The sequence below is a fragment of the Orcinus orca genome, chromosome 2 (assembly GCF_937001465.1).
Source record: "Orcinus orca chromosome 2, mOrcOrc1.1, whole genome shotgun sequence".
Taxonomy (NCBI): domain Eukaryota; kingdom Metazoa; phylum Chordata; class Mammalia; order Artiodactyla; family Delphinidae; genus Orcinus; species Orcinus orca.
This window is the reverse complement of record NC_064560.1, coordinates 11,245,258-11,268,446: the sequence shown is the minus strand read 5'-3', so window position 1 is coordinate 11,268,446 and position 23,189 is coordinate 11,245,258. Positions and strand designations below refer to the sequence as shown.

Here is a 23,189-nt window from a genome sequence, read left to right as displayed (position 1 = left end):
ACAGGAGCCTCACTGATCACCATGGAGCGTCAGGGGAGGTGAGGATGAAGGAGGAAACACACGGTCCTGCCATCTTTGCAGGAAGCACTGTGTAGCTGGGGTAAGGTGAAGGCGACTCTGAAATGTGGCTGTTTACTGATACCTTTTAATGAGGGAGAGTAAAGGCTGAAACGGCTCACACATCCCACTCTGCATCATTAGAAAAATCCCTGCTAGCCACTGCCACTGCCCTTGGCCACACCTCACACAGACTCCCCTCAGGCAGCTGGTTCAGGAGGAATAAATTGGGAGAGCAACTGACAATAGATATTAAAGTAAAAAATACACATACCCTTTGATGTAACAATCCTTTTTCCAACTGTACTCACTCACATATATGCTAAATGAACTATGTACAAATATAGGCACCGAAGGATTATTTGTTGTAGCATAAGATTTGATCAACCTAAATGTCTGTTAGAATACAGAATACCAGTTAAATATATTATGGTATAACTACTCAGTGGAAAATTAAGCAATCATGAAAAAGAATAAGCCAGGCATACATGCACTGAATGCTCTCCAAGATCAGTGTGTAGAGCACCTATCATTTGTTTATAAAAACAATTAGCACACAAACGTACATAAGCGTACGTAAATGTGTGTATGACTTTATGCACAGAATAGCTCTGGAATTATATAAAAGAAAATGATGGCACAGTTATGTCTAAGAGTAGAACTGGGTGACTGAAGGCCTAAAGCAGAAGTAATTATTTAATATATATATTTTTATATGTATTTTTGTATTATGTTTGTGTATTACTGATTTTTAAACATTAATTCTTTTAAAAATTCAATTGAATGTATTATCATGTCACAACTTTGATTTTTTTTTTTTTTTCGGTACGTGGGCCTCTCACTGTTGTGGCCTCTCCCGTTGCGGAGCACAGGCTCCGGACGCACAGGCTCAGCAGCCATGGCTCATGGGCCCAGCCGCTCCGCGGCATGTGGGATCTTCCCGGACCAGGGCACAAACCCATGTCCCCTGCATTGGCAGGCGGACTCTCAACCACTGCGCCACCAGGAAAGCCCGCAACTTTGATTTTTTATTTGCATTTCTAATGTCATGAAGTTAGAAAATATAAAAGACATCAGTAAATTCAGTATTTACATGTCAAGGTCATACTGAGCAGCCACTAACAAGTATTTAAGATAACACGCTTGAGACTTACAGTTTTGCATCTTCTCTGTAATCATCCAGGCCCTCATCGTATGATTTTGATCGTTCTGTCTTTGAGCTGGGCTGGGCATCCAGGCTGGGAGGTCCAACAGATTCTGCAATCAAAACCCAACATTTAGACATGCGCACGTGGTTTCCAGATTCTTTTTAAATGGCGAGGAGATCACGGGCTGTCACAGTATGCTAAATGGAAAACTGAGAACGTAAGACAGTTCACATAACTGCTCCTTGAAACGTACCCTGGTCATGAGAGAGCTGACGTCGAATTAAAGGAGCTGACGTTGTGAGGCTGGGAGGGGCCGCTGCTATGGAGGGTACCTGGGAGGTGGAAGCAGAGATGACCGCAGAGGCGGGGATGTGTGGGATATCGTGATCGATGCTGGGGCTAGTAGGCTCATCTGTAAGGTGAGAGGAAATAGGTATCGTCAGTAATGATAAAATAATACAACAGTGATCAGTATTCATTGTTGAAAGAACCACCGGGAATGTGTCACAGTTACCTGGCTGCATGTCTACAGGTTCATGGGTCAGACAAGTTAACCAGAGGTTGCAAGATTTCATGGGTTTGTGTGTATGTGAGGGGCGCATGTGTATGAAAGATGACCCAGCTTGCCAGCTGACAAATGCTGGAAGTACTAATTTCAAGGAATCCAACATTTACCTTAAAAGAAATTAATAAATATTAGGCACCGATGTCACAAATCCATCTTCGGACGATTTATTTTAGCACACAGAATAAGCCAGCTGTTAGGAATGGGAAGACCGAGCAGGGGAGGGGGCAAAGGACTTGTCTTGCTGGACTTCGTGGAAGCCACTTAATTCCTCAGGGTATTAAATTTATTCCCTATAAAGAAATTGGACTAGGGTTATCAGGGTCACTTCTAGCTTAAGGGGACTACAACAATAAATCCACAAAAGGGATAAAAGTATCTGTTTAATTTATGTAAGAATATGAAATACTCTGGGGCTTTCATAAGCCAAGGAATTTTTAGGGGGCTTTTGAGGTTTGCATTTATTTTAAAAACTGACAGATCTGGCTGACAGTGTAGTTACTATTGGATCTCTTTTCAACACTAAAGGAACTAGCTGAAAATCCAGAAAGTCTGCTTTAGGGATACAATTCTATAATTTTTATAAGTGTGAAGTTTAAAAAATTTTTATTTCCCTAAGGAAATAAGCATAGTATTCTATAAGGTGTGCTACAGATCAATTTGAAATATTTTGGGATAAAAGCCAACTACCAAAAGGAAGATAAATGAACATCTAAAATTATTCTGTGGTGAGCAGTTTCGTTAAACTTGGAACACAGAAATTTATCTAGTAAGAAGATGCCAATTCAAACTTGGGGAATCTGAGCTAAGAAGAGGGAATATTAAATGCAGAATTATTATTTAGTCACCCAATCACCCAGTCCCAGCCCTTTTGGGTAAATTTCAGATAGCTAAACTTACCTACAGAGACACTGTAATCAAGCTATATCCTACAAAACTTCTAAATTGGTTTAAAATGCCAGGGCCAGCATGGCTGCACCAATCAAATTCAATTTTAGTTAGGCTAATCCTAATTAAGTACACACATACTGGCCAACTTTAGGGTGAGAAGAACAAAAAGTAGTAAAAGTATGGCAAAAAAGAGGGGAGAAGGAATTTGAGAGGAACTCGATGTGGGTAATACAGCTGGTTTCTTTATATTAATAGTTATGAGTAGTAAAAAGAAAGATAGAAAATCAGGATTGGAGAATACACCTTAATACCTGCTACTATAGAACAATTTACTTAGGAACTCATTACTCGTTTTGTGTTTACTTGTGAAAGATGTTGAAATTTATTTTCAGGACTTACTATGAAGCTTTACAAGAGCATGTATGTGTGGGAGTGGCCATAAACAAATTACTGCTAATGACCGATATTCCTAATTTTAAAAAAAAGTCGTTTATTTTCTTCATTTTTCTAAGTCTTTGTGACCCCAAAGGAATATTAGATATTAAATGTGTAACGAAATGTTGGAAAATTTTCCTTCTGCAAGACGTTTCGTTAGCTCTGTATTACACAGATAACTAAGTAAATAAATTGGCTCCATTCTGTGATATTTTGGGAATAAAGCCAAGGCACCTATTTACTTACTTACTTATTTATTTTGCATTGGTTATAATGTTTTCAAGTAACAAAAATAACTATTAAATTCACAGACTATTAAAGACCCTGTAGTGTGACGATACAACAGCAAGCCTTAATTCTTTGCTTTTCTTCCTTTTAATTTAAATGTTCCATAAAATAGCATAGAGTATAGACCAACATTCTCCAAAGTGTGTTTTATGGTATACTAAACTGAAATACTCTAAATGAAAGAAAGGATTCATGGTCAAATACTTCTGAGACAAATTGTACTACATCCTGTCTAGAAAATTCACGACATATAGGAGCATGTTAATGATGCTGAGAGTTCTATGGTGAAGACAGACAAAACTTGTTTAACTTTCAAAGCCCAGCATTTCTCAATTTATTTGACCACTGATCTTTGTTTTTCCCCCTTTATCAAATGGAATTAGTGTTCCTAGAAAATACTTTGAGAAACATTGCAAATAGTCTCTTTTAGTCCATTTCAATGCTGAAGTCATCCCAGTAAAACACATATTTTTAAAAATAGCTAGATTGGGGCTTCCCTGGTGGCGCAGTGGTTGAGAGTCCGCCTGCCGATGCAGGGGACACGGGTTCGTGCCCCGGTCCGGGAGGATCCCACATGCTGCGGAGTGGCTGGGCCCGTGAGCCATGGCCGCTGAGCCTGTGCTCCGCAACGGGAGAGGCCGTAACAGTGAGAGGCCCGCGTACCGCAAAAAAAAAAAAGCTAGATTGGAAAGACAAATACCCATTGGTCAGATAAAACTCTGAAGCTCAATAATAAAAGGATTTCAATATTAAATTTTGGAACTTAAGAACACTTACATCCATAGACAGCATTTACATCTGAACAGTAAAATCAATACTGTGTTCATATCTCCGTTCTGTATTCTACCCTATTCCGCTGGTACTGTTCAAATGACATACCAGAGTAACCATATGCAATATATTAAAGTCCTGGGAGGCATACAGGAAATAAATGGATTATAAAGACACTTCTATGCTGGGGGACTTTTAAGTCATGATTAATAAAACAGAAGGTGTCATCCAGTAGGAACTAAGGCGACTCTAATAAGTACTTAAAGTAGAATGTGATCAGAACAAATTAGTATTTTTATTTTTAATAAACAAACAAAATGGTCTATTTTAATAATTATTCTAAATCTTTATGTATATAGAATAGATTTTTGTTTTATATTTTAGCCAAACTTCTCTTTAAAAGCATAATTCACCTTTTGATTTATTCCTGTACCTAGAAATATTAACAGATATAACTAGCGAACTTCTTATTACTCCAATATAATTTCATTATATTATTCTTACTAAGTAGGAAGAAAGTATAATGCCATTATTCTGGTAACATCTCACAGGCCTGGGAAATACAGCCATGGGTTGTAGGGCTTTGTATGTTTTAAAAAAAAAATCATAAAATCATCATTTCTATAAAATATCTATCATTTCCATCTACAATGGAAATCTACTACTCTTTGAGGCCGGCCTTAAGGGTACAGATACAAATATGAGCACAATTTAGGTTGAGAGTCCCTGCAATGTTTACAACTTGAATACGCCACATTTATAAAATATAAGTTATGTGGGACTGTTTTAAAAAACTGATTCTGACAGTGTCACCTGACAGTCCAAGAGCTCAATGGCTTTAAAAAGTTTCTCTAGAAGAGAAAAAGTCTGAAACAGTACTGACAGAGAATACAATATATTACAAAATTATGGCAAACTCTTCCTGAACCTATGGGGTAACCGGTTGAGTGAGAGTATGGCCTTGGCCTCAAAGCAAGCCTTGCATCACACACCTCCAGAGGGCGCTGTTCACAACGCATTCTGTATAAATGGTGCCCTCTGGAGTTGTGCTCTGCAATGAGGCTGAATCAGGGAAGTCTCTATTGCATACTGACTGTGTGACTTTGGGGAAGTTATTTAACCTCTCAATAGCTTAAATTTCTCATTTATTAAATGAAGAGAATACGAAGGACATATATGATGATCCTGTTAGCATATGATATCTTAGAGCTGCATAGTAATTATGATGAAAATTTGTTTTGTTTTGCTACACATTTAACCATCAAATCAAAATTATCATTCACCTATTATTTCGACAAATATTGAGTGCCTTCTCTATGCCAGGCATGAAGGACACAGAAGTGAACAAAAGATCTAAAATCCTGGCTCTCACGTAGCTCATGTTTTAGCTCTGCAGAGAAACATGTAATAAACAAAAAATACAAATGCCAAGTGGAAACAAGTGGTATAAAGATAAATAAAGTAGCTTAAGGAGATAGAGAATGTCAGGTTCTGTGTGTATTTTAGATAGGCTGGTCTGGAAAGGCTGCTTTGATAAGGTAGTATCTGAGCAGAGGTCCAAATGTACTGAGAGCGCGCGAGTCTTGTGAATATCTCTGGAATGCACTCCAAGGCTTGGAACTGGTGCCAGGGCGCTGAAGCAGGGTGTGCTTGGCGCGTTTCAGGACTGCTAGGAGGCTGGCGTGTGTGAAGACAGCGTGCACAGGAAGACGGGAGGTAGGGGTGAGAGGTGGAGTAGGGTTGTGACCCAGATCACAGAGGGCCTTGTCCACCTCAGTCGGGTTCTGGGTTCTATTCTGAGTAACACGGGAAGTAAAAAAGGGTTCTGATCAGGAGTGAAATGATCCTATTTATATTTTTAAAAACACACTGGCTGCTTTGTGGATAATATACCTGGGGCATGTGAGCAGACTAAAGCCTCAGTCAACATGATAGGTGTTCTGGATCAGGGCACATGCTTGTAATTTAAGTAATTTCCCCCCATCTAGTCCAGGATTGATTCTAAGACAAAGTAATGTGACAACAAAGAGGTCTTTTCAGTTGGCCCACAAGTTAAAATTTACAAAGAAATAAGCTTTAGAAAGTAAAAAGCACTGTTTAAATGAAAGGTTGATTACTAGCGGTCAAAGCGGTTCCACTTGGCTTTTGTTTCAGCTGAATCAACAACTAAGCACAATCTGGTTTGCGGATGGGTCTCCTGACCCCACCCCAGACGGTGGGGATTTGTCTCATTAAAATCAAAATGAAAGGGCTTCCTTGGTGGCGCAGTGGTTGAGAGTCCGCCTGCCGATGCAGGGGACGCGGGTTCGTGCCACGGAGTGGCTGGGCCTGTGAGCCATGGCTGCTGAGCCTGCGCGTCCGGAGCCTGTGCTCCGCGACGGGGGAGGCCACAACAGTGAGAGGCCCGCGTACCGCAAAAAAAAAAAATTAAAAATGAGTACTGAGTATGTAAAGTTTAAAAACAAAACAGGAAAATGGATACTAGAAATAATTTTTGAGAGTAAAAGCTTATGGCTCTAGTTTTAAAAGAGTGTAGAAAATGTGGAACAAGTGTTTTAAGATCACAGTGTAAAACTCCTGTACCTGTTGAACTAGAAATACTTTGCTGAAAAGATGTGTTAATTATGTGACGTACTAGCCAATGACCATTAAGTGAGCTCACCTATAAATGGGATGGAAGCCAAGGAATCACCGGGTGGACTGGTACTTGAGGCCTTCCTCTCCTCCATTCTTTTTATATGGACCTCGCGGCGAGCATCATTAGGTAGCCAGCAAGTGGTGTCTGAACCGGGCTCTTGGTCATTCACTGCCAAGATGTAAGACTGATGCCTTAAAGGCTGCGGCGTTTGGCGACCAGATGGAGGTTTTTCTCTTAGGATGACAGTTTCTTTATTATCTACAGCATTTGATTGCTGAATTTCAGCCTCTTGTAAATTTAAATCTTGATTCCTTTGAGTGACGGATAATTCCAAATCTGGAGTGCCAGCGTTCTCACTCATCGGAGGGGCGGGCTTAACAGAAGCTCCGGATAGAGAGGGGGGCTTCCCAGTGTCCACTTGGTGATCGCGGGCACTTTCAGTCCTTAACCATGTCTGCTGATTCAAGAGACTGTTTTGATGCAAGTGATTTACTGGTCTTTGGTCTTTGATGGAAACAAACGAGTTCTGGCTGGAGGGTGGTTTTGTGACGTGCGTAGGTGCTTTCAGAGAATTATTTCGGACTTTCACAAGAGGTGACCTGTCTTGTGAAATACCTCGAGGCTGGGACATTCCGCAGGTAGTTTGAAAATTTCTGTTGGGCTGCAGTGGTTTCAGATCTGCTGGAATTCTTTTAAACTGAGACACCAATTCCACCCCTCTGCCACTCACTCGCCTGTTGTCAGAATTCACAACACTCGGAGCCACTGTAAAATTGGAACCTCGGAAAGATTTGTGAATTTCTTGCTGCCTATGCCTTTCATAAATACCTCGCCGATCATCCTGCTCGGTAAATCCACTCCACTTGTAAGTCTGCTTTCGTTCTCCCTTTACATCGGGTGGTGGGCATTCAGAATGGACGTTTTCTAAGGTTTCACCCTGTCCCTGGATAAAATCCCACGAGCGAGTCCTATGGTTACTAAAACTAATAGAAGGAGATGTCAGCGCTCCTTGAGATGCACTCCTTGGACAGTACTTCATTAACACAGAGTCCTCCAGCCTCTCCTGAGACACGCTGCGTTGCCGGATCTGAACGGACTGGGGCACTCGGTCCTGAGAGGTGCTCCGACGTCGTATCTGCAAGGCAGCGCGGTTCAGTACCACCTGGTTATAATCTGTTGTGCTCTGCGAGGCTGCTCTTAAACTATCTAACCTTTCTTGAATTGTCCGACAACCCATGTGCAACCGCCGGTTATCAATATACTCTTTGTAAGTTTTATAGTTTTTCCAGTCTATGTGCTGATGGGAGTTTGGAGAATAGTGATTGACAGATACGGGAGGAGAATCCACAGCTGGAGACCTGCTGCTTGCCAGTCCTTCTGAGTGTCCACTGTAATGGCCTGATTTAAGTAAAATGCCAGAAGGTTCCAACGACCTGGAGCCGGTCTGATAGATTAGATGGGACGTGGGAATCGAGGATGGTGGCGATGTGGTTCTTGATGCTGTTTTGAAAGAGGTCTGCTCGTTCCTGCCGTACCTCACTTCCTCCGTTCTGTGGGAGGGAACCGTGTGGTTGCTTCTACTAGGTAACAAATCTATAACCTTCTCAGAAGGTACAATGACGGTCCTTACGCTTTCACTGCAGACACACACTGCCGTGTTTGACTTGGCCACCTCTGGTGGTGACGGAGGCACTTGTATTTCCATCCTGTAGGCCCTGCCGGGCTGCGTCAATACTGGGGGACTGGTCTGCGGTTTGCTCGTGGAGGAGTCTGGAGGAGCTGTTTCAGGGGGCGGCACCGGGGCGGGAGGGGCGGGTGGCAGCCAGGGGTAGCAGACTGGTGGAGGTTCAGGTATGTTGCGGGCATTGCCGCTGTAGGCTTCGTTGCCCTTCAGGTAGGCATCTTGAGAATACGCCTACATGAAGATGAGAGAAAGGGGTCACTTCAGAGTCATCAAAGGAACACTTGTTTCCATTCTTGTGATGCACTATGTTATTTTATGGTGCCCTGCTCTTGGGTGGCATTCACTAAAGCATGCAGGCAAACACAGTGTAAGGGTACTCCACAAATTCAGAAAAGGGCTAGTCTCTCAGAAATCAAATAAATTGTAGAATTTGCAAAAAATATAAATTACAACTGCTTATTTTCTCAATAGACCTGAAACGCAGCAAACTCCGCCCTGCCCTCGCCACCATTAATTAGATACGGACGTCTTGCTTCTAAAAATTTCCCCTTTCGAGTTTTATGATTTTTTTCCCCAGCAGTTGGCAGGTTAAATGGCTGCCTAATAAATCTCAGCAAAACAAGACTCTGATCTTTTGCCAGAGTGAAGGTGAAAATATTTAAAATCTTCACCAAATACATCTTCACTTTAGGCACTGCTGCTATCATAAATATTACACTGAACACTGTCTTGCCAATTAATGATTACTGAGTCGCTAAAAATAATCCATTTTGATAAATTAAATCCTCCAACAGCCAGGAGAAATAGAGAATATGCACACTTAAGAAATTAAGTACATATTAAAGGCGTAAAATATGAAAAAAGGTAATTCATCTTCCTGGTATATAATTTATATTTTTTTATTTTACGGTAATGCAAAATTGTATCGTACAAATTTATTTGGTCTCTTTTACCTGTTATAAGGAGACATTTCTCTATTACTAACAGGCAGGCATGCAGCTCCAATTATTTTTTATCAATTATTCACGAAATTATCTAGGAATGTTTTTTACAACTTAAAAATAACAAATTAAGTAACAAGACTCTATAAAACAGAGCTAACCGATATAATTCAGGACTATGTCCAACAGCTGAGACAGTTAGGTGTGGTGTCATGTTACACACCCTCCCCTAATCCAAACAAGCTTAATTCAAGACTATCATCACATCCTCTCTTTGCATTAGACAGCTTGCAAAGCTCAGGTGCAGCCACAAACATAACATAACAGCAAAGTACTAGGAGAAGAGAGAGTGTGAGATAATTAAAAAAATACAGATGCAGATAGATGTTATGTTTTAACACCAATTATGCACAGGATACGAAAGAAAACCAAACATAAAAAGAAAGAAAGAAAGAAAATAATATATCACAAACACATTCTGCAAATTAGTAAGATTAACACCACGGAGAGATTCCTCTAAGCAAACTTACAGTTTTAATAGATTGGCTTATTACAAATCTCTACAAAACATGATTTATAAAGCAAGGAAATGGCTTCTGTGCAGTTCTTACCAGAGCTGTGACATCCTTTGTAAATTGTAGCTAGCAGAAAATAGGAAAACATAGTAGAAGCTGCTTACTGATATAAAGACAGAATCATGTTGTCATATTGATGCTGGAGAACAGCAACCTAAAAATACATCTATACTGATTCCTCTGGAAGGTACCAAGAGAAGTAAAGGGCAGTGAGGCATAAAGAGTAACTTCAGTATCCTTCTGAGCATCTTTTTCTCACACTTTTATCTGGTTCTTATTTGATCTGTCTACCAGTCTCGAAAACAAAATACATCTGGTGACATGCATTCCTAACAGATATTTTCTTCAATATGCACTGCTGTCTGATAATGTGCCACAAAGCTTCCCTTCCACAACAGCAACATTGATGCCTCTCATTTCCCCTGAGTTTCTTCCATCTCTGCTTCCAGATGACAAAACGAATGCTCTATTATGCATTTAAAATAGTACAACCTCCTCCTTCCCCTGTAAATCAGAGCATAACCACAAGCTGTCAGCTGACTGCAGCTGCCTGTACACTAGGATTTGGAACGAAAGAATGGCTGTTTTATCAAATGGGTTTCCCTCAAAAATTAAGATCTTCCAATGCTGTACCTTTTGGCCTATTTTATTAAGCTTATGAAAATAGCTACTGGATGGACATAAAAAATATTACTTCCAGAGTAATTCTTTTTAACTTCTAAAGAATATTATAGAACCTAAACCAGGATGCAGTGAGAAATGAAAGCCCAGTAGCTAAAAAAAACATGCATGCCATAATATTTCTAAGGTATGAACACAGTCAGTCAAAATACACATTTTGGCTATGTGCCACTGACATAACAAGCTTATCTTTTTAATGCTGATTGTAGTAGCGCCAGCACTGTTCCGTGACAGGAAACCTGTGTGTGGATGAGTGGACTCACTGGTACAGTATTGTTAGAGCGTGTTTGTGCAATTTTATTAAGCATCACCTGAAAGGGGTGGTGTATTCCTTATGCCTGATGATGTAGGGGAAGTTTGGCTGGTGGGCTTCATGACTTCTCAAGACCTCTACTACGTTAATGTACGCTGTAAAACTTGACGTGAAATTACAAACTTATTTGGCCACGGAACCCATTTTTTTCCCGGGGTTTTAACACAATTAGAACTTCTGCTGGGAAATGCTGTTCTAGAACTAATAATTTAAAGATACCTCCTTTATTCAAATTTGGGGAGGAATATTATCTTTTAGTAATAAAAGTATATGACCAGAGCTATTAAATACTTGAAAAGGTATTTGACATACTTTAGATATTGCTAAGATTCCTAAATAGTCTATATTCATGGGTCCCCACTTCTGGGTAAAATCATGGCAAAGGGGTCCTTAAATATACACACGTGGACCACGCGTTAACAGTGGACGGACTAAACAGAATACCTTACACATACAGTACTACTGTCTAATGCAAGCAGATATGGTTGAGATAAAGTATGAATTCATTCAGTAGTAGTACTGAATTTCCTCACATATCCTCTCAGTTCAAGGACACTAAAAGAGCTTGTTTGTTTATCTATCTATTTAAAAGTTTCTCATTCTCATAAAGTTTGAGAACCAATACCATTCAATTAACATCCATGGGGAAATCAGCAGTGCTCCAAAGGCCACTGTCGCTTGGTATGTGTTCCAGGTAAGTCATGGGAATAAACTTCTACGGCTATGCTGAGAGGTGCGGTGCAGACACAAATTATCTCCAGAATAAGCGTAGGCATGTAAATTAGGAATAGATGATATGACAATTTTAAGGAGTCCCCTTCTCCCAGGATGCCTTTAAGTGTTCCTCTAGAAAACAAACTGCCTACAGAGGAAAGCCTTAGACGGGGCTCGCGCAAACACTGGGGTGGATTACAATATTCAACTCTTTGAGAAGAACGTGGAACCCATTAATGAGGTTTTACACTCTGAAAACAGAATTTTAAACTCCATAAGTTGCTCATAGCTGTGACTGTGGCGTGCTTTCTCTTGAGTCAGAAAGTACTCAGTCTTTCACTGAGACACCATGGTCAGACATTTCAATGGTTTAATTACCCCCTGGGAATCTCTGAATTGTCAATAGGCACCAATTAAACAATACAAAATATCACTTAAGGTAATTTTTATATAATGATGTCAATTTATATTCTTTTATAATGACATCAAAATCATCCTGTATCAATAAGTTTGCCTGAAATGGCGTGGCCCAGAAATTTTTGAAACCAATGTCATAAGAATTGCATATTTGGCTCATAATAATTTTTATTTTTACGTTTAAGTCCAAATGGATACTTCAGAGTATCGAGTTGGCCAAAAAGTTCATTTGGTTAATGAATACGCTGTTGAATAAAGTTCTTGGTGAAAATGAAAAATGTGTCATTTTTACTTAAAACTGAACGAACTTTTTAGCCAACCCAATATATATCTGGAAGTTTTGATGGAATTAGACAACAGATTTTTTCCCGACTGATTAGCACTTGGGAATTCAATAGGATATGACAAAAAAATCCTTAGCCAATTTTTTTTTTCATTAGGCCTTTTATATATCACTCTACATTTTTTCTTGAATTTCCTTTACCCTGTATTAAAGTTTTATATCTTATAGTAGCTTAGTAGTTTAAAAATTAATATTTTAAAATTCAAGCCACACCTAATGAAAACAAAATAGTAGCAGCCCCGTCATGCCTACAGATCCAAAATGTTCTTTAAACGGGGGGGGGGGGGGGGGGGGGGGAGGAGAGGGGAGTAAAGAAAGACGCCTCACGGAAGTCTTCATTTGGAATTAGAATTGTAAAGAGCATTTAAATAAAATGTAATGTTAACAGTCTGGATCTTGACTATATGTATTAGTGCCTAACAGTAGCTAAATAGTCCAAAAATAATCTTTCAGTTCAGTTTTAGTAGACTTGCATCAAAATCACTATTACCATACCTATTACTATTGCGATAGTATTACTATTACTGTACCATATTTACTGTCTAGTAAACAGGAAAAACAAACAAAAAAGTGCAGAATAAATAAGCTAGTAAGATTAAAATTCCTGCCTACCAGTTTGCGTTCACAGGCTGACCTGTTAATTTTATACCATTACTTATGATAAAAGCAAAAGTAACTACATATCTGTTTGGATAATTTTAAAACACACGTCAGGAGAAGCGGATGTTGTGGATACTTTATACCTTTCTAAATTATTTGAAACTTTTCTAACAAGCAAGTACTATTCTTATAATTATTTAAAATACTTTTTTAAAAAAATAGAAGTAACTGCTTCAAACTTGCAAAATATGAAAGAACCCTCCAGAATTCCTGTTCTCGCTTCCCTACTCTAAAGCAAGATTACCTTGATCCACACATGACAAATGGATACCTAATTTTAAATAGAATAGTATACTGATTGTGGAACATAATAAATAATTATTTTGAAAGTAATTCTAATAAATCTAAAGAAAAATTGGGGTTAAATTACATTTTTCAATTTATATCGCACATTCATGGAGTGGTAACTAGGGCAATGGACACAGATCTCAGAGATGAGTTTGCCTAGCAGCTCTGACCCTGACCGGCAGTGTGAAAGTAACAGCCACTGACACTCTTCATCTGGACCCAACGACAGTATGGGACTGTGGTTTAGTTTCAAGTACAGGCTACATACAGTCTCAGGCCTAACTGGGTTCAAGTCCTAGTGCCATCACTTTCTTCCCTGTTACACGAGAAAAGCTGTTTAACCTGGCTGTTAAAACACAAAGTAGGGGCTTCCCTGGTGGCGCAGTGGTTGAGAGTCCACCTGCCGATGCAGGGCACACGGGTTCGTGCCCCGGTCCGGGAAGATCCCACATGCCGCGGAGCGGCTGGGCCCCGTAAGCCATGGCCGCTGAGCCTGCGCGTCCGGAGCCTGTGCTCCGCAACGGGAGAGGCCACAACAGTGAGAGGCCTGCGTACCGCAAAAAAAAAAAAAGAAGGCTCCAAATACCCTCGTCAAACATCAGACACACCCGAGGATCTCCACAGCCATCAGAACTGATCTACTTAAAACTGAATTTTGAGTCCATGGATCTAAAGGCTTAACGAAGTACCTTGAAGTCTGCACAGAAAAGAACACCCAGCTCTAGCGCTGAGAGCTACCATGGGTCCATTGAGGACATATTTTTTTCAGTCAGCATCACTGTTTAGGTGACTTGACAGGTGGTGGCTATTTCATTCACTCTCAGTGTCTGAGAGGGCAACAAAATCGTTTTGTCTTTTTACAAATGCAACAGGAAGTGCTTTTTATTTTGTAGTATCACCTTAAAAATATGAACTTGTCTAAGTCTATGATCATGGTCTAAAATATAAGACCACCAAATGACTCAAATGAATACAATACTATTCTATTGTTAGTTTAAAATGTATGTCACTGTACATACATTTTACAATGTATGAAAATGTATGTTAGTTTAAAAAATGAGGTTGCCAAGTACAGGAGTACTATTACCAGCACTAGTTTAATAACATAATAAATAATTCTTAATTTTACTTCATGTTTTTCAACCTCATGTCACTGTCTTCTGTGAATTATGAGATTTATTATTATATACCTGTCCTTACATGACGTAAGTTTTGAACCAAATTAAATTTTCTATGCCACCTCTCAAAGATGAGCTGAATACCTCTAGAACAACTTGATCTATACATCACTTGAGGAGCAAACGCTCATGGACACCCAATCCTGCCGTGACCCAGGCATTAAATATATAAAAACTGAGACAGGCTTTCTCTTGGGTAAATGATGTTTATAGTAGCTGTAAAAATGTTCATGTTTATGTTTTCTTTACAATGAATATTCAACCTCACAGGGACAAATACATCTTTAAAAGCATATATTTTAAGTAACAGATTTAAGACCAACATAAATACTTCTGAAGGCCCCTTATAGAACATTTTCATTCTAGAATCTGTTAGAGAGAAGTATTTCCACATATGGTTTTTTAAATCCCAGATTCTCTTTGGGTTTTATAATAGATTTTTAAAATGCCACCTGTAGATATCCCAGCTAAAAGCATTGATGTGGAAAAGAAGTCACTGCATTTCAGTGTCCTTCAGGGAACAACGGAGAGTCTGCATTAACTATATATACTCCTTCAATTTCCTAACGCAAATGTGAATGAAGACTGGGTTTAAAAGTGAGGTTTTCTTTTATCATCAAGGATATGGGCTTTTAATTTCTTATGATTAAAATAACAAGTTTTAAAGATGAATTTTCTGTTACAATATATCAGGACCCTGAGGAACCTTGAAGATCTGTGTGCTCAGGTCACCCCAGTGAACCAACTTCTCCCTGTGTTGCAACACTTTGTATTTTCCCTTTATCTTAAATAAAACACAAGGAAATTAATTAACCTAATTTCCCATTGATCACATCCTTAGAACATGATTCCTTGCACTCTTGCTCCCCTGCATCACCCACACAGCAGGCTAGGATGGCAATTCTGTGCCTCATTCCTGGGAATTTATACAACGTTTCACTGTTCTCAACAGTGTCCAACCGGTGCCTTCACCTTGGCAAGCAAAGAGACTACTGAAGATGAGATGTCAGTTCTGTTTTGGAAGTGCCCTCTGTCTCTGAGTCAGGAGAATGCAAGGGTTCAAGGTAAAGTTCGTCCTACCGTGTGGGCATCACCTCCTGCTCCTTTGCATAAGTGGAGCCCTACAGGAGGACCCCCCTATTTATTTTCAGTCTAGTGACTTCACTGCCTTCCATGGTTGTCTGTTGTTCTCTCACTGTGCTGAATGATCAGGGGAGGACTCTACAACTAGTGCTGCTTGACTGAGAAAACCACCACAGATGGTTACAACTTCCTTGTTGAGACACTCAACCCCAACAGAACTGCGCATTTAAGAAGGGTAATAACCTGTTGTCGGTAAACATGCCATTTTGAAATAAAATCAGTATGCCTTGAAAACACAAGGCTGATCTCCATGGATTTTGGTTAATTATATTTTATGTGTAAGTGAATAAACTGAATCACTAGGATTGGCTTTAGTGATTTTTTTGTAAAAAAAAATGTTTACAGAAGATTATTTAGGACTTTTGTTGAGCTAAGTTCAAATGAACGCCTTACAAGTGAAAAACATTTCCATTCCTACCACAAGGATTCCATCAGTTCTGAGTAATAAAACAACAGCAACAACAGCTATTCACTAAAAGGAATTAAAACAACAACAACAACAACAATCTTCAGCAGCCACTGCTATTTCCTAGCTCTAACTGTTTTATTCTGCTGAACTACAAAATCAATTGAGGAAAAGTATTATTTTCCTGAATGAAATTTATTTTATCATCTTTTTACCCTCAGCAATATCTAAGCTTAATAAAGGAGTTAAGTACTCCAGTTAATTTGTTTTCTTTCTCAAGAGGAGAAAGATATTTTAAGATAAATGCTAAAGATTTTCAACTATATAGTTTCACTCCCTCTCTAAGATGCTAACCTATTTTTCCCTTAAGGTGCAGACTCTATTCATTGTGAACATTACTTCTAATGGAATGAATGGATACTGTTAAGAAAACTGCTCGGTGAGTTAATTTACAGACAGTAACGCTTATTGGAAAATTAATAAATGGCTTTCATAAAATTTCTGACCTCATAGTTTAAAAAAAAAAAAATCTAATTCCTGGGGATATGTACTTGCACCCTGAGGCTTGGCTTTTGGTTGAAGGAGTATCTAGAATGCAACATTTGGGCAAACAAACTCTTTAGGACTCTCATTCCAAATGACAACAATAAGAGTTTACTGCGGAGTCAATAAAATATTCTCATGTTGCTTAATTGTAAAAAACGGACAATAGTCTCTCTCTCCCTTTGTTTTGGTTTTTTGGTAAAATGTAGAGAAAAACAGAGCGTTTGAGTTTTTTTTCCCTAGAGTCTTTTAAAAAATGTTTAATCCACCTCCATCTTTAAAGAATTTTTATTAACATTCATGACTATAAAACAATCCACATATTTGAATAAATAAAACTCACCACTTGGAGAATGTCTTCATCTTTTGGCATAACACTAAGTTCCAATGTGGTATCGCTGAAATTGAATAGACACATACTATTTTAGGGGAGGCAGAAGTATACAAGAAAGACATAAAGGAAAAAGAGTTAACTCACAAGTATTTTTTAAATTGCTTATGAGTTTAATATGGGGGTTTTAAAAATCTTTACATTTCAAATCCGAATCATTAAAATGAAAAGAAGTCATTTATATATATAGGCTAATTATGTACAAAAGAGGGCACCCTGCCGTATGTTTGAGCTATTCATAATCAGTCATATGTTCTTTATAACATGTTTCTAATTTAAAAACATGAAGTATATTACTTATATTGAATACTCCTGGAACAAAACTCATCAATATATAATTGTGTATTATTTTCTTTCAGGTCACAGAACAAATTACAAATTTTTACCACCAATTCTCTGTTTATCAAGTTAAAAATACATTAACATAAAAATAATCAGAGAACCCTCAAATTTAACATTTTAGGCAATATTAAACATCCTAATTTTGAAATATTCCCTCTTGGCCTCAAATGGGAAGGAAATCAGAGTTCACCATCACAACCATCAAAATGACTCATTTTTTAAAAACCATATAGCATCTCAACAATTTACTTTCTTCTCCGTGATTTAATTTTAGAGCCTTTACAGGAATAGCTCAAAGTCTCATTTTATTTTGGTACTGTAAGTGTTCTGTTAAAAATAACAGAGAAGTTTCTCTAGGTTTAAAACAGTTCAAAGGGATAAATTATACTGAGTCCTGTGATCTGGAATTAACACTTAGATACGGCAAGAACACTGCTATCCCCAGCAAGTGCTTCAGTATCTACCCTAACAATATCAGATAGATTTTCCCCCAATACAATCAAGAGATTAAGAAACAAACAACAACAAAAACAAAAAACCCCAAATCTAATCATTTACTGGTGTCTCTATTCGAACCCTTATTTTTAGGTTCATAAATGCTGAGAGAAGAGTAAAACAATTAGAACCACAGGTTCAAATAAATTCTACGAAGAAAATATGTAGGTACTTGTATTTCAACATTTAGAGTTGGTAGAAAATACATACTGATGCTTAGATAAATTCTTCTGCAAGGATACATTTTTACATTAATACACTGCAGAATCTCAATGGCTTTGTGCTGCATTAATCCATTTGCTACCAACTGCAGACAAAAGGAACACAATTTTTTAAAAGAAAAATAAGATCATGAAAAAACAGTATTTATTTTTCAAATTGCTTTATTGGTTGAAAAATTAAGACTGTCATTCCAAAGTGTTATTATTATTCTGAAAGATGAACTGCACCAGTAACAAAAAAAACAAACAAACAAAAAATTAATGTGGATTTTGAGGAAAACAAAGATTAAGTTATGGTTGTTTGGAAAAATAGTACTTTTAAAGAAGACATGTTAACAAATACACTAAAAAACCCTTAAATTACAGGCTGACAAAATATACTGGTATATTTATCATGATCTAAATTATTTGCAGTAAAAGAAAATTTGGGTGGATCTCCCCACTGCCTCCAGGGAGGCTTTCAATTCTTCACCAGTGCCCAGGTCTCCTCAATATTTAAGATCAAATAGGGCTCACTGTCAGGAACACCTAGAATCCAACAGTAAGGAGAATACTCTGAGATCAATAAATCATGATCACATCACTAACTGTAAAAGTGACAACATATTAGGGCATTCGTGTACATAAGTTAGATTATAGCATGAACAGCTTTAGACGTGGTTAGAGGAGCTTGATAGAATTCTTCAGAAAATAATGAACCTCAATTTAATTACAGACAGGTGAGTATGGCTAATATAAAGCAACAGATCATCCAAAAGTTACTGTATTTGAATCTGGGAAGAACCCCTTGTGGTGATGAGCTGGAAATCAGATCCCAGAGTCATGGCTTATTCTTGACAGAAATTTAATACAGCAACCTCTTTGGCTTTCGATTTCCTTATTTGTAATTAAAAAAAAAAATTCTAGGTGTGTGATAGAGAGAAAGAGTAGGACTAAATTATTTTTGCAATCAGTCGCTCTATAAATATTTATTTACCTTTAGAACTCAAAATCCTATTCTGTAGAATGTAGGCAAACGGATTAAAGGACGATTTCTTGCTGTCTTTGTTAAAACAAATGAATCTGAGCCAAGAATATCATTCAGTAAAAGGTATTTAAGATAAGTTATCCTTAGTGGTTTTAAAATAAATTATATATGCATTTATATATATATTTATTATAAACAAATTAGAAATTTGATTATCACTTCAAATAAAAGTAGGAAACTTAATGGTAAATCTAAAACGTATGCCTCTCAGGCTCTAAAGGATTTTAATTACAAATCTGATAAACTTGCCAAAACAAAGCCACCAAATACGCCATCCTCAGATAGTTTGTTCTTGGCAACTTTCAAATGCATTTTCCACTTTAAGGGAAAGTTTCAGATTTCCACAGCACATCAATTTCTTATAGGAATACAATATTGCATTAAATCTACTAGTTTCAGTGATTTATAAAACCCATCTTTGGCCAAAATTAATCCTATTTCAAGACTCTTACCTGTTCTGGATTAAAGCGATTACTTGGGAATAGGTCTTTCCAATAACACTTTCTCCATTGACTTTTATAATTCGATCACCTTCAAAGAGAAATTAAATAACACATGAGGAATTCCTTTAAAAAGTCACTTGTGAGTACTTTTGAAATACTTCTTGAGTAATATACTTATTTTTAATATATCCTTGCTCGTTTTTTAAAGTGTCTTTTTACAAAAATGAACCTAAATTTTAATATATCTAGCTACTTATGAAATATAACTATATTTTAAATAAGAGTCCAGCCATCGATGAATTTAGAAACCTCAAGAAGTATAATCACCAAGTGACCACAATTATACTATTTATGCCCCTATCATTCGTTTTCTGAGTTGTAAAACTACTATTTATTCCTCCATTTACCCTGTCCTTTCTAATAGAGAAACACTGTTTAACAGCCTTAGACAATTATTTTTGTTATCTCAGTGGTCTCTAATTTTAGTCCAACTGATTTTCTTTGTTGTATTCTCTCAGTCTATTTAGTTTATTGATTAGTGCTACACTGCAGAACTTAAACATGGGTATGGACATGGTTTTGACTTTATATCTATTAACTTGTTCTTCATTTTAATGGGGAAAAGGATGTTTGGTTACTCAGAAAAATCAGTAGAGCAGAAAGGAAAATAATGAGAGAGAGGACAGAGGAAAACAGGAAAAAACATATTTTTTGTGGGCTTTGCACAGTCCCTCAACTTCATCTTCCCAACCCTGGAAAGCTTAGAATATGAGAGATGATACATTCTAGCTAATAGAATGTTATGTGTTCACTGATGTACATTTTATATATACTAATGATATTGAAATTAGGCTTACTTTAACTATGACAAAAAAGATAATTAACAAGTTAACAATGCATTCTAATAAATCTTACCAGCGACACCCACTATTTACATGTGTAGCTGCAAAGATAACATTTTATTCAAAAGGCAGTAAAAGATAGTTTTTCACTAATTCCCTTTTTAAATTATTTCATGTTTAGAAACAAGAGAAAAGGGTAACTATTTTAGTGTGTGCATTAATCTAAACTAAATCCTACTTAGTTTTTTTAATTAAAGTCACAAAATATTTCAGAACAGCTACCAGACCACATCCACTGACAGCTGCAGATGAAGCTGGGCTTGCATTGCACTGGAGACTTAAACTACTCTTTGTGGTGGACGAATTCATTCACCTCTAGCAGGTCAGGCTCTTCCAGAACTTGGAGCTCCAAGATGATTTCATTTACTTCAATGAATATCTCCTTCATTTGCTATTTTATTAACCTTTGTCAAAATTAAATGTACGCAAAACAGGTTAAGAGGGCCTCTGAGGGTCCATTATCTGAGTGGTAACTAAAAGTGTCCACAATATATCAATTACGGTATTTCTGCCCACCCATCCATTTGGGTATCAAAAAACATATGACTAACTAGGTCTCAAAAACAGTAATAACTGATAGGAAGAAAAAGGAAGAAACATACAGTAGGAGACAGAAGGAAAAACATGGAAAATGAAATGTGGTAAAAATGAAGTAGAAAAGAAATGAAAAGGTAGGTTTAAGTAAGACTATCGAGCACCTGTGCACAATCCAGCTTCAAAAGCAGGTCCTCCCTCCTTAACCTGTTTGACGAAGATGGTATCCATGGGCTCCAAGCGGTTTCTTTGTTTTCCTGTGCGGAAGAAAAGAGCCAAGGCATAATTTTACCTCACGATATTTTCTTAAAATAGCAAAATAAAAAATGATATTTAATTGAGACAGTGAAGCAAAGATTTTTTAAATGAAATGTTAGACACATATCTTAAATCTGGATGCTAAAGTCATCATTAAGAGGGTTCCAAGAACTCCAACATTTATTTTTCTTCTTCCATAACACAACCACCACAATAGCAACGATTTCCATTTACTGGGAGCATTCTGTATGTAAATTATCACACTAAATATTACACATACCTGAGAGCTAATTTCCATAACAAGTAAGTATTTCTACCACCATCGAATAAAAGAGGACACCGAGGCTCAGAGAGACTAAGTAAATTCTCTTAAGGTCACACAGCTAGATTACACAGACGGTATTCAACTCCACTGCTTTTTAACACTGCATCGTGTTAAGCACTAAGTCACAATCCTAAATAAGACAGTTCTTTCCCTTCAGGGACTCTGGAGGGAGAAAGACATATGAACAAAGAATGGTACTACAGGGGCTTCCCTGGTGGCGCAGTGGTTGAGAGTCCGCCTGCCGATGCAGGGGACACGGGTTCATGCCCCGGTCTGGGAAGATCCCACATGCCGCGGAGCGGCTGGGCCCGTGAGCCATGGCCGCTGAGCCTGCGCCTCCGGAGCCTGAGCTCCGCAGCGGGAGAGGCCACAACAGTGAGAGGCCCGCGTACCGCAAAAAAAAAAAAACAGAGACAGATACAACATACAGTCATGGCAATGAGGAGCTCGTGATCAAATCTGAAAGCCAGCACTTCACAAACTGCTATCCATGGATCGTCTGCATTAACAGCTCAGGGGTTTGAAAAAAATCAGTGTTTCGGGGTCCAATCAGAAATCTGCTTTGTCAAGAAGTTTCCCAGATGATCCTTCTACACACTAACATTGGAGAACAACTGACAGTTTCAATACATAGAAGTCAAAGGAAGAGTCACAGGTGAGAGGACATTTAAACTAAGCGACAAGCACCAAGGTAAGTACTGAGAGGGGACAAACAGGTAGACAGTGGTTCTCAGAGTGTGATCACCAGACCAGCAGCATTAACACAACCAGGGAATGTGCTGGAAATGCAAATTCATGGACCCCCCCCCCCAGATCTACTGAATCAGAAACCCTCATGTGACCGTGATGCATACTCAAGATGGAAAATCAATGAACCAGAAGACGCAGCCCTGACCCTTAAAGAAGAATATAACTGAGAAAATAAGGCGTATATATGTATGGAGTTCTTTCATCATACTTGTTAGACTGTGGCGCTGGGCAGAATATGACTGTCAAATATAAAGAATCCATAATTATTGTCATATAAAACTAAATTTTTAACCAGGTATATCACAAAGGTGGCTCAAAAGAAGTAGAAACCAATAAAGGAACGTCTATCAGCAACTCCCCTTACATATTTAGCTGTTTACTCTGAAAGACATCCTCTAAAAGTAGTGAATGGCTAACTCTGCTTAAAATGCAACAGGGCACAGAGGAAAACTGCTCATGTTTTAGACACCAGGAGACAGGGATCCAAATCCTTGCTGTGCCACTGGATAGGCCAGGTGCAGGTAAATAAACGTTTTTACTTAAAAGAAATGATTGCTTGTTCTTTTACAGTACAGAGACATGTTTTTGCATTCTTGAAGGGTTTCTATGAAGACTCAATAAGATAACATGCAAAAGCGCTCAGCATAGCTTGTAATTGGAGCAATTCCTTGGTAGATGTGTATTTCCACTCTCCATGGTGCTTAGATGAAGACTAGTCTCATATTCTTATGTTTTCAAGCATGAAAAATTTGAAAGGTTGTAAAAATATACCTGCAAAGTATCTATCATCCAATTTTCAAAAATATATATCAGCTCTCTTCC

General features: G+C 38.0%; 1 protein-coding gene across 9 annotated transcripts in view; it reads right to left on the bottom strand.

The window, feature by feature from the left end:
• Positions 1 to 23,189, bottom strand: part of ARHGAP21 (Rho GTPase activating protein 21) — a 168,567-nt gene that overhangs the window by 26,302 nt on the left and 119,076 nt on the right. For 5 of the 9 annotated variants that reach the window (XM_049705364.1, XM_033407881.2, XM_012537147.3 and 2 more), the window contains 7 exons: positions 21,199 to 21,291; positions 19,608 to 19,686; positions 17,023 to 17,077; positions 10,030 to 10,059; positions 6,818 to 8,708; positions 1,459 to 1,617; positions 1,212 to 1,314 (listed from right to left, as the gene is read on the bottom strand). In XM_049705364.1, coding sequence (XP_049561321.1) covers positions 1,212 to 1,314; positions 1,459 to 1,617; positions 6,818 to 8,708; positions 10,030 to 10,059; positions 17,023 to 17,077; positions 19,608 to 19,686; positions 21,199 to 21,291 — 2,410 coding nt within the window. Of the gene's footprint in view, positions 1 to 1,211; positions 1,315 to 1,458; positions 1,618 to 6,817; positions 8,709 to 10,029; positions 10,060 to 17,022; positions 17,078 to 18,117; positions 18,208 to 19,607; positions 19,687 to 21,198; positions 21,292 to 23,189 lie in introns of those variants that run through there. The other 4 variants (XM_033407883.2, XM_033407884.2, XM_033407885.2 and 1 more) reach the window with 3 other exon arrangements.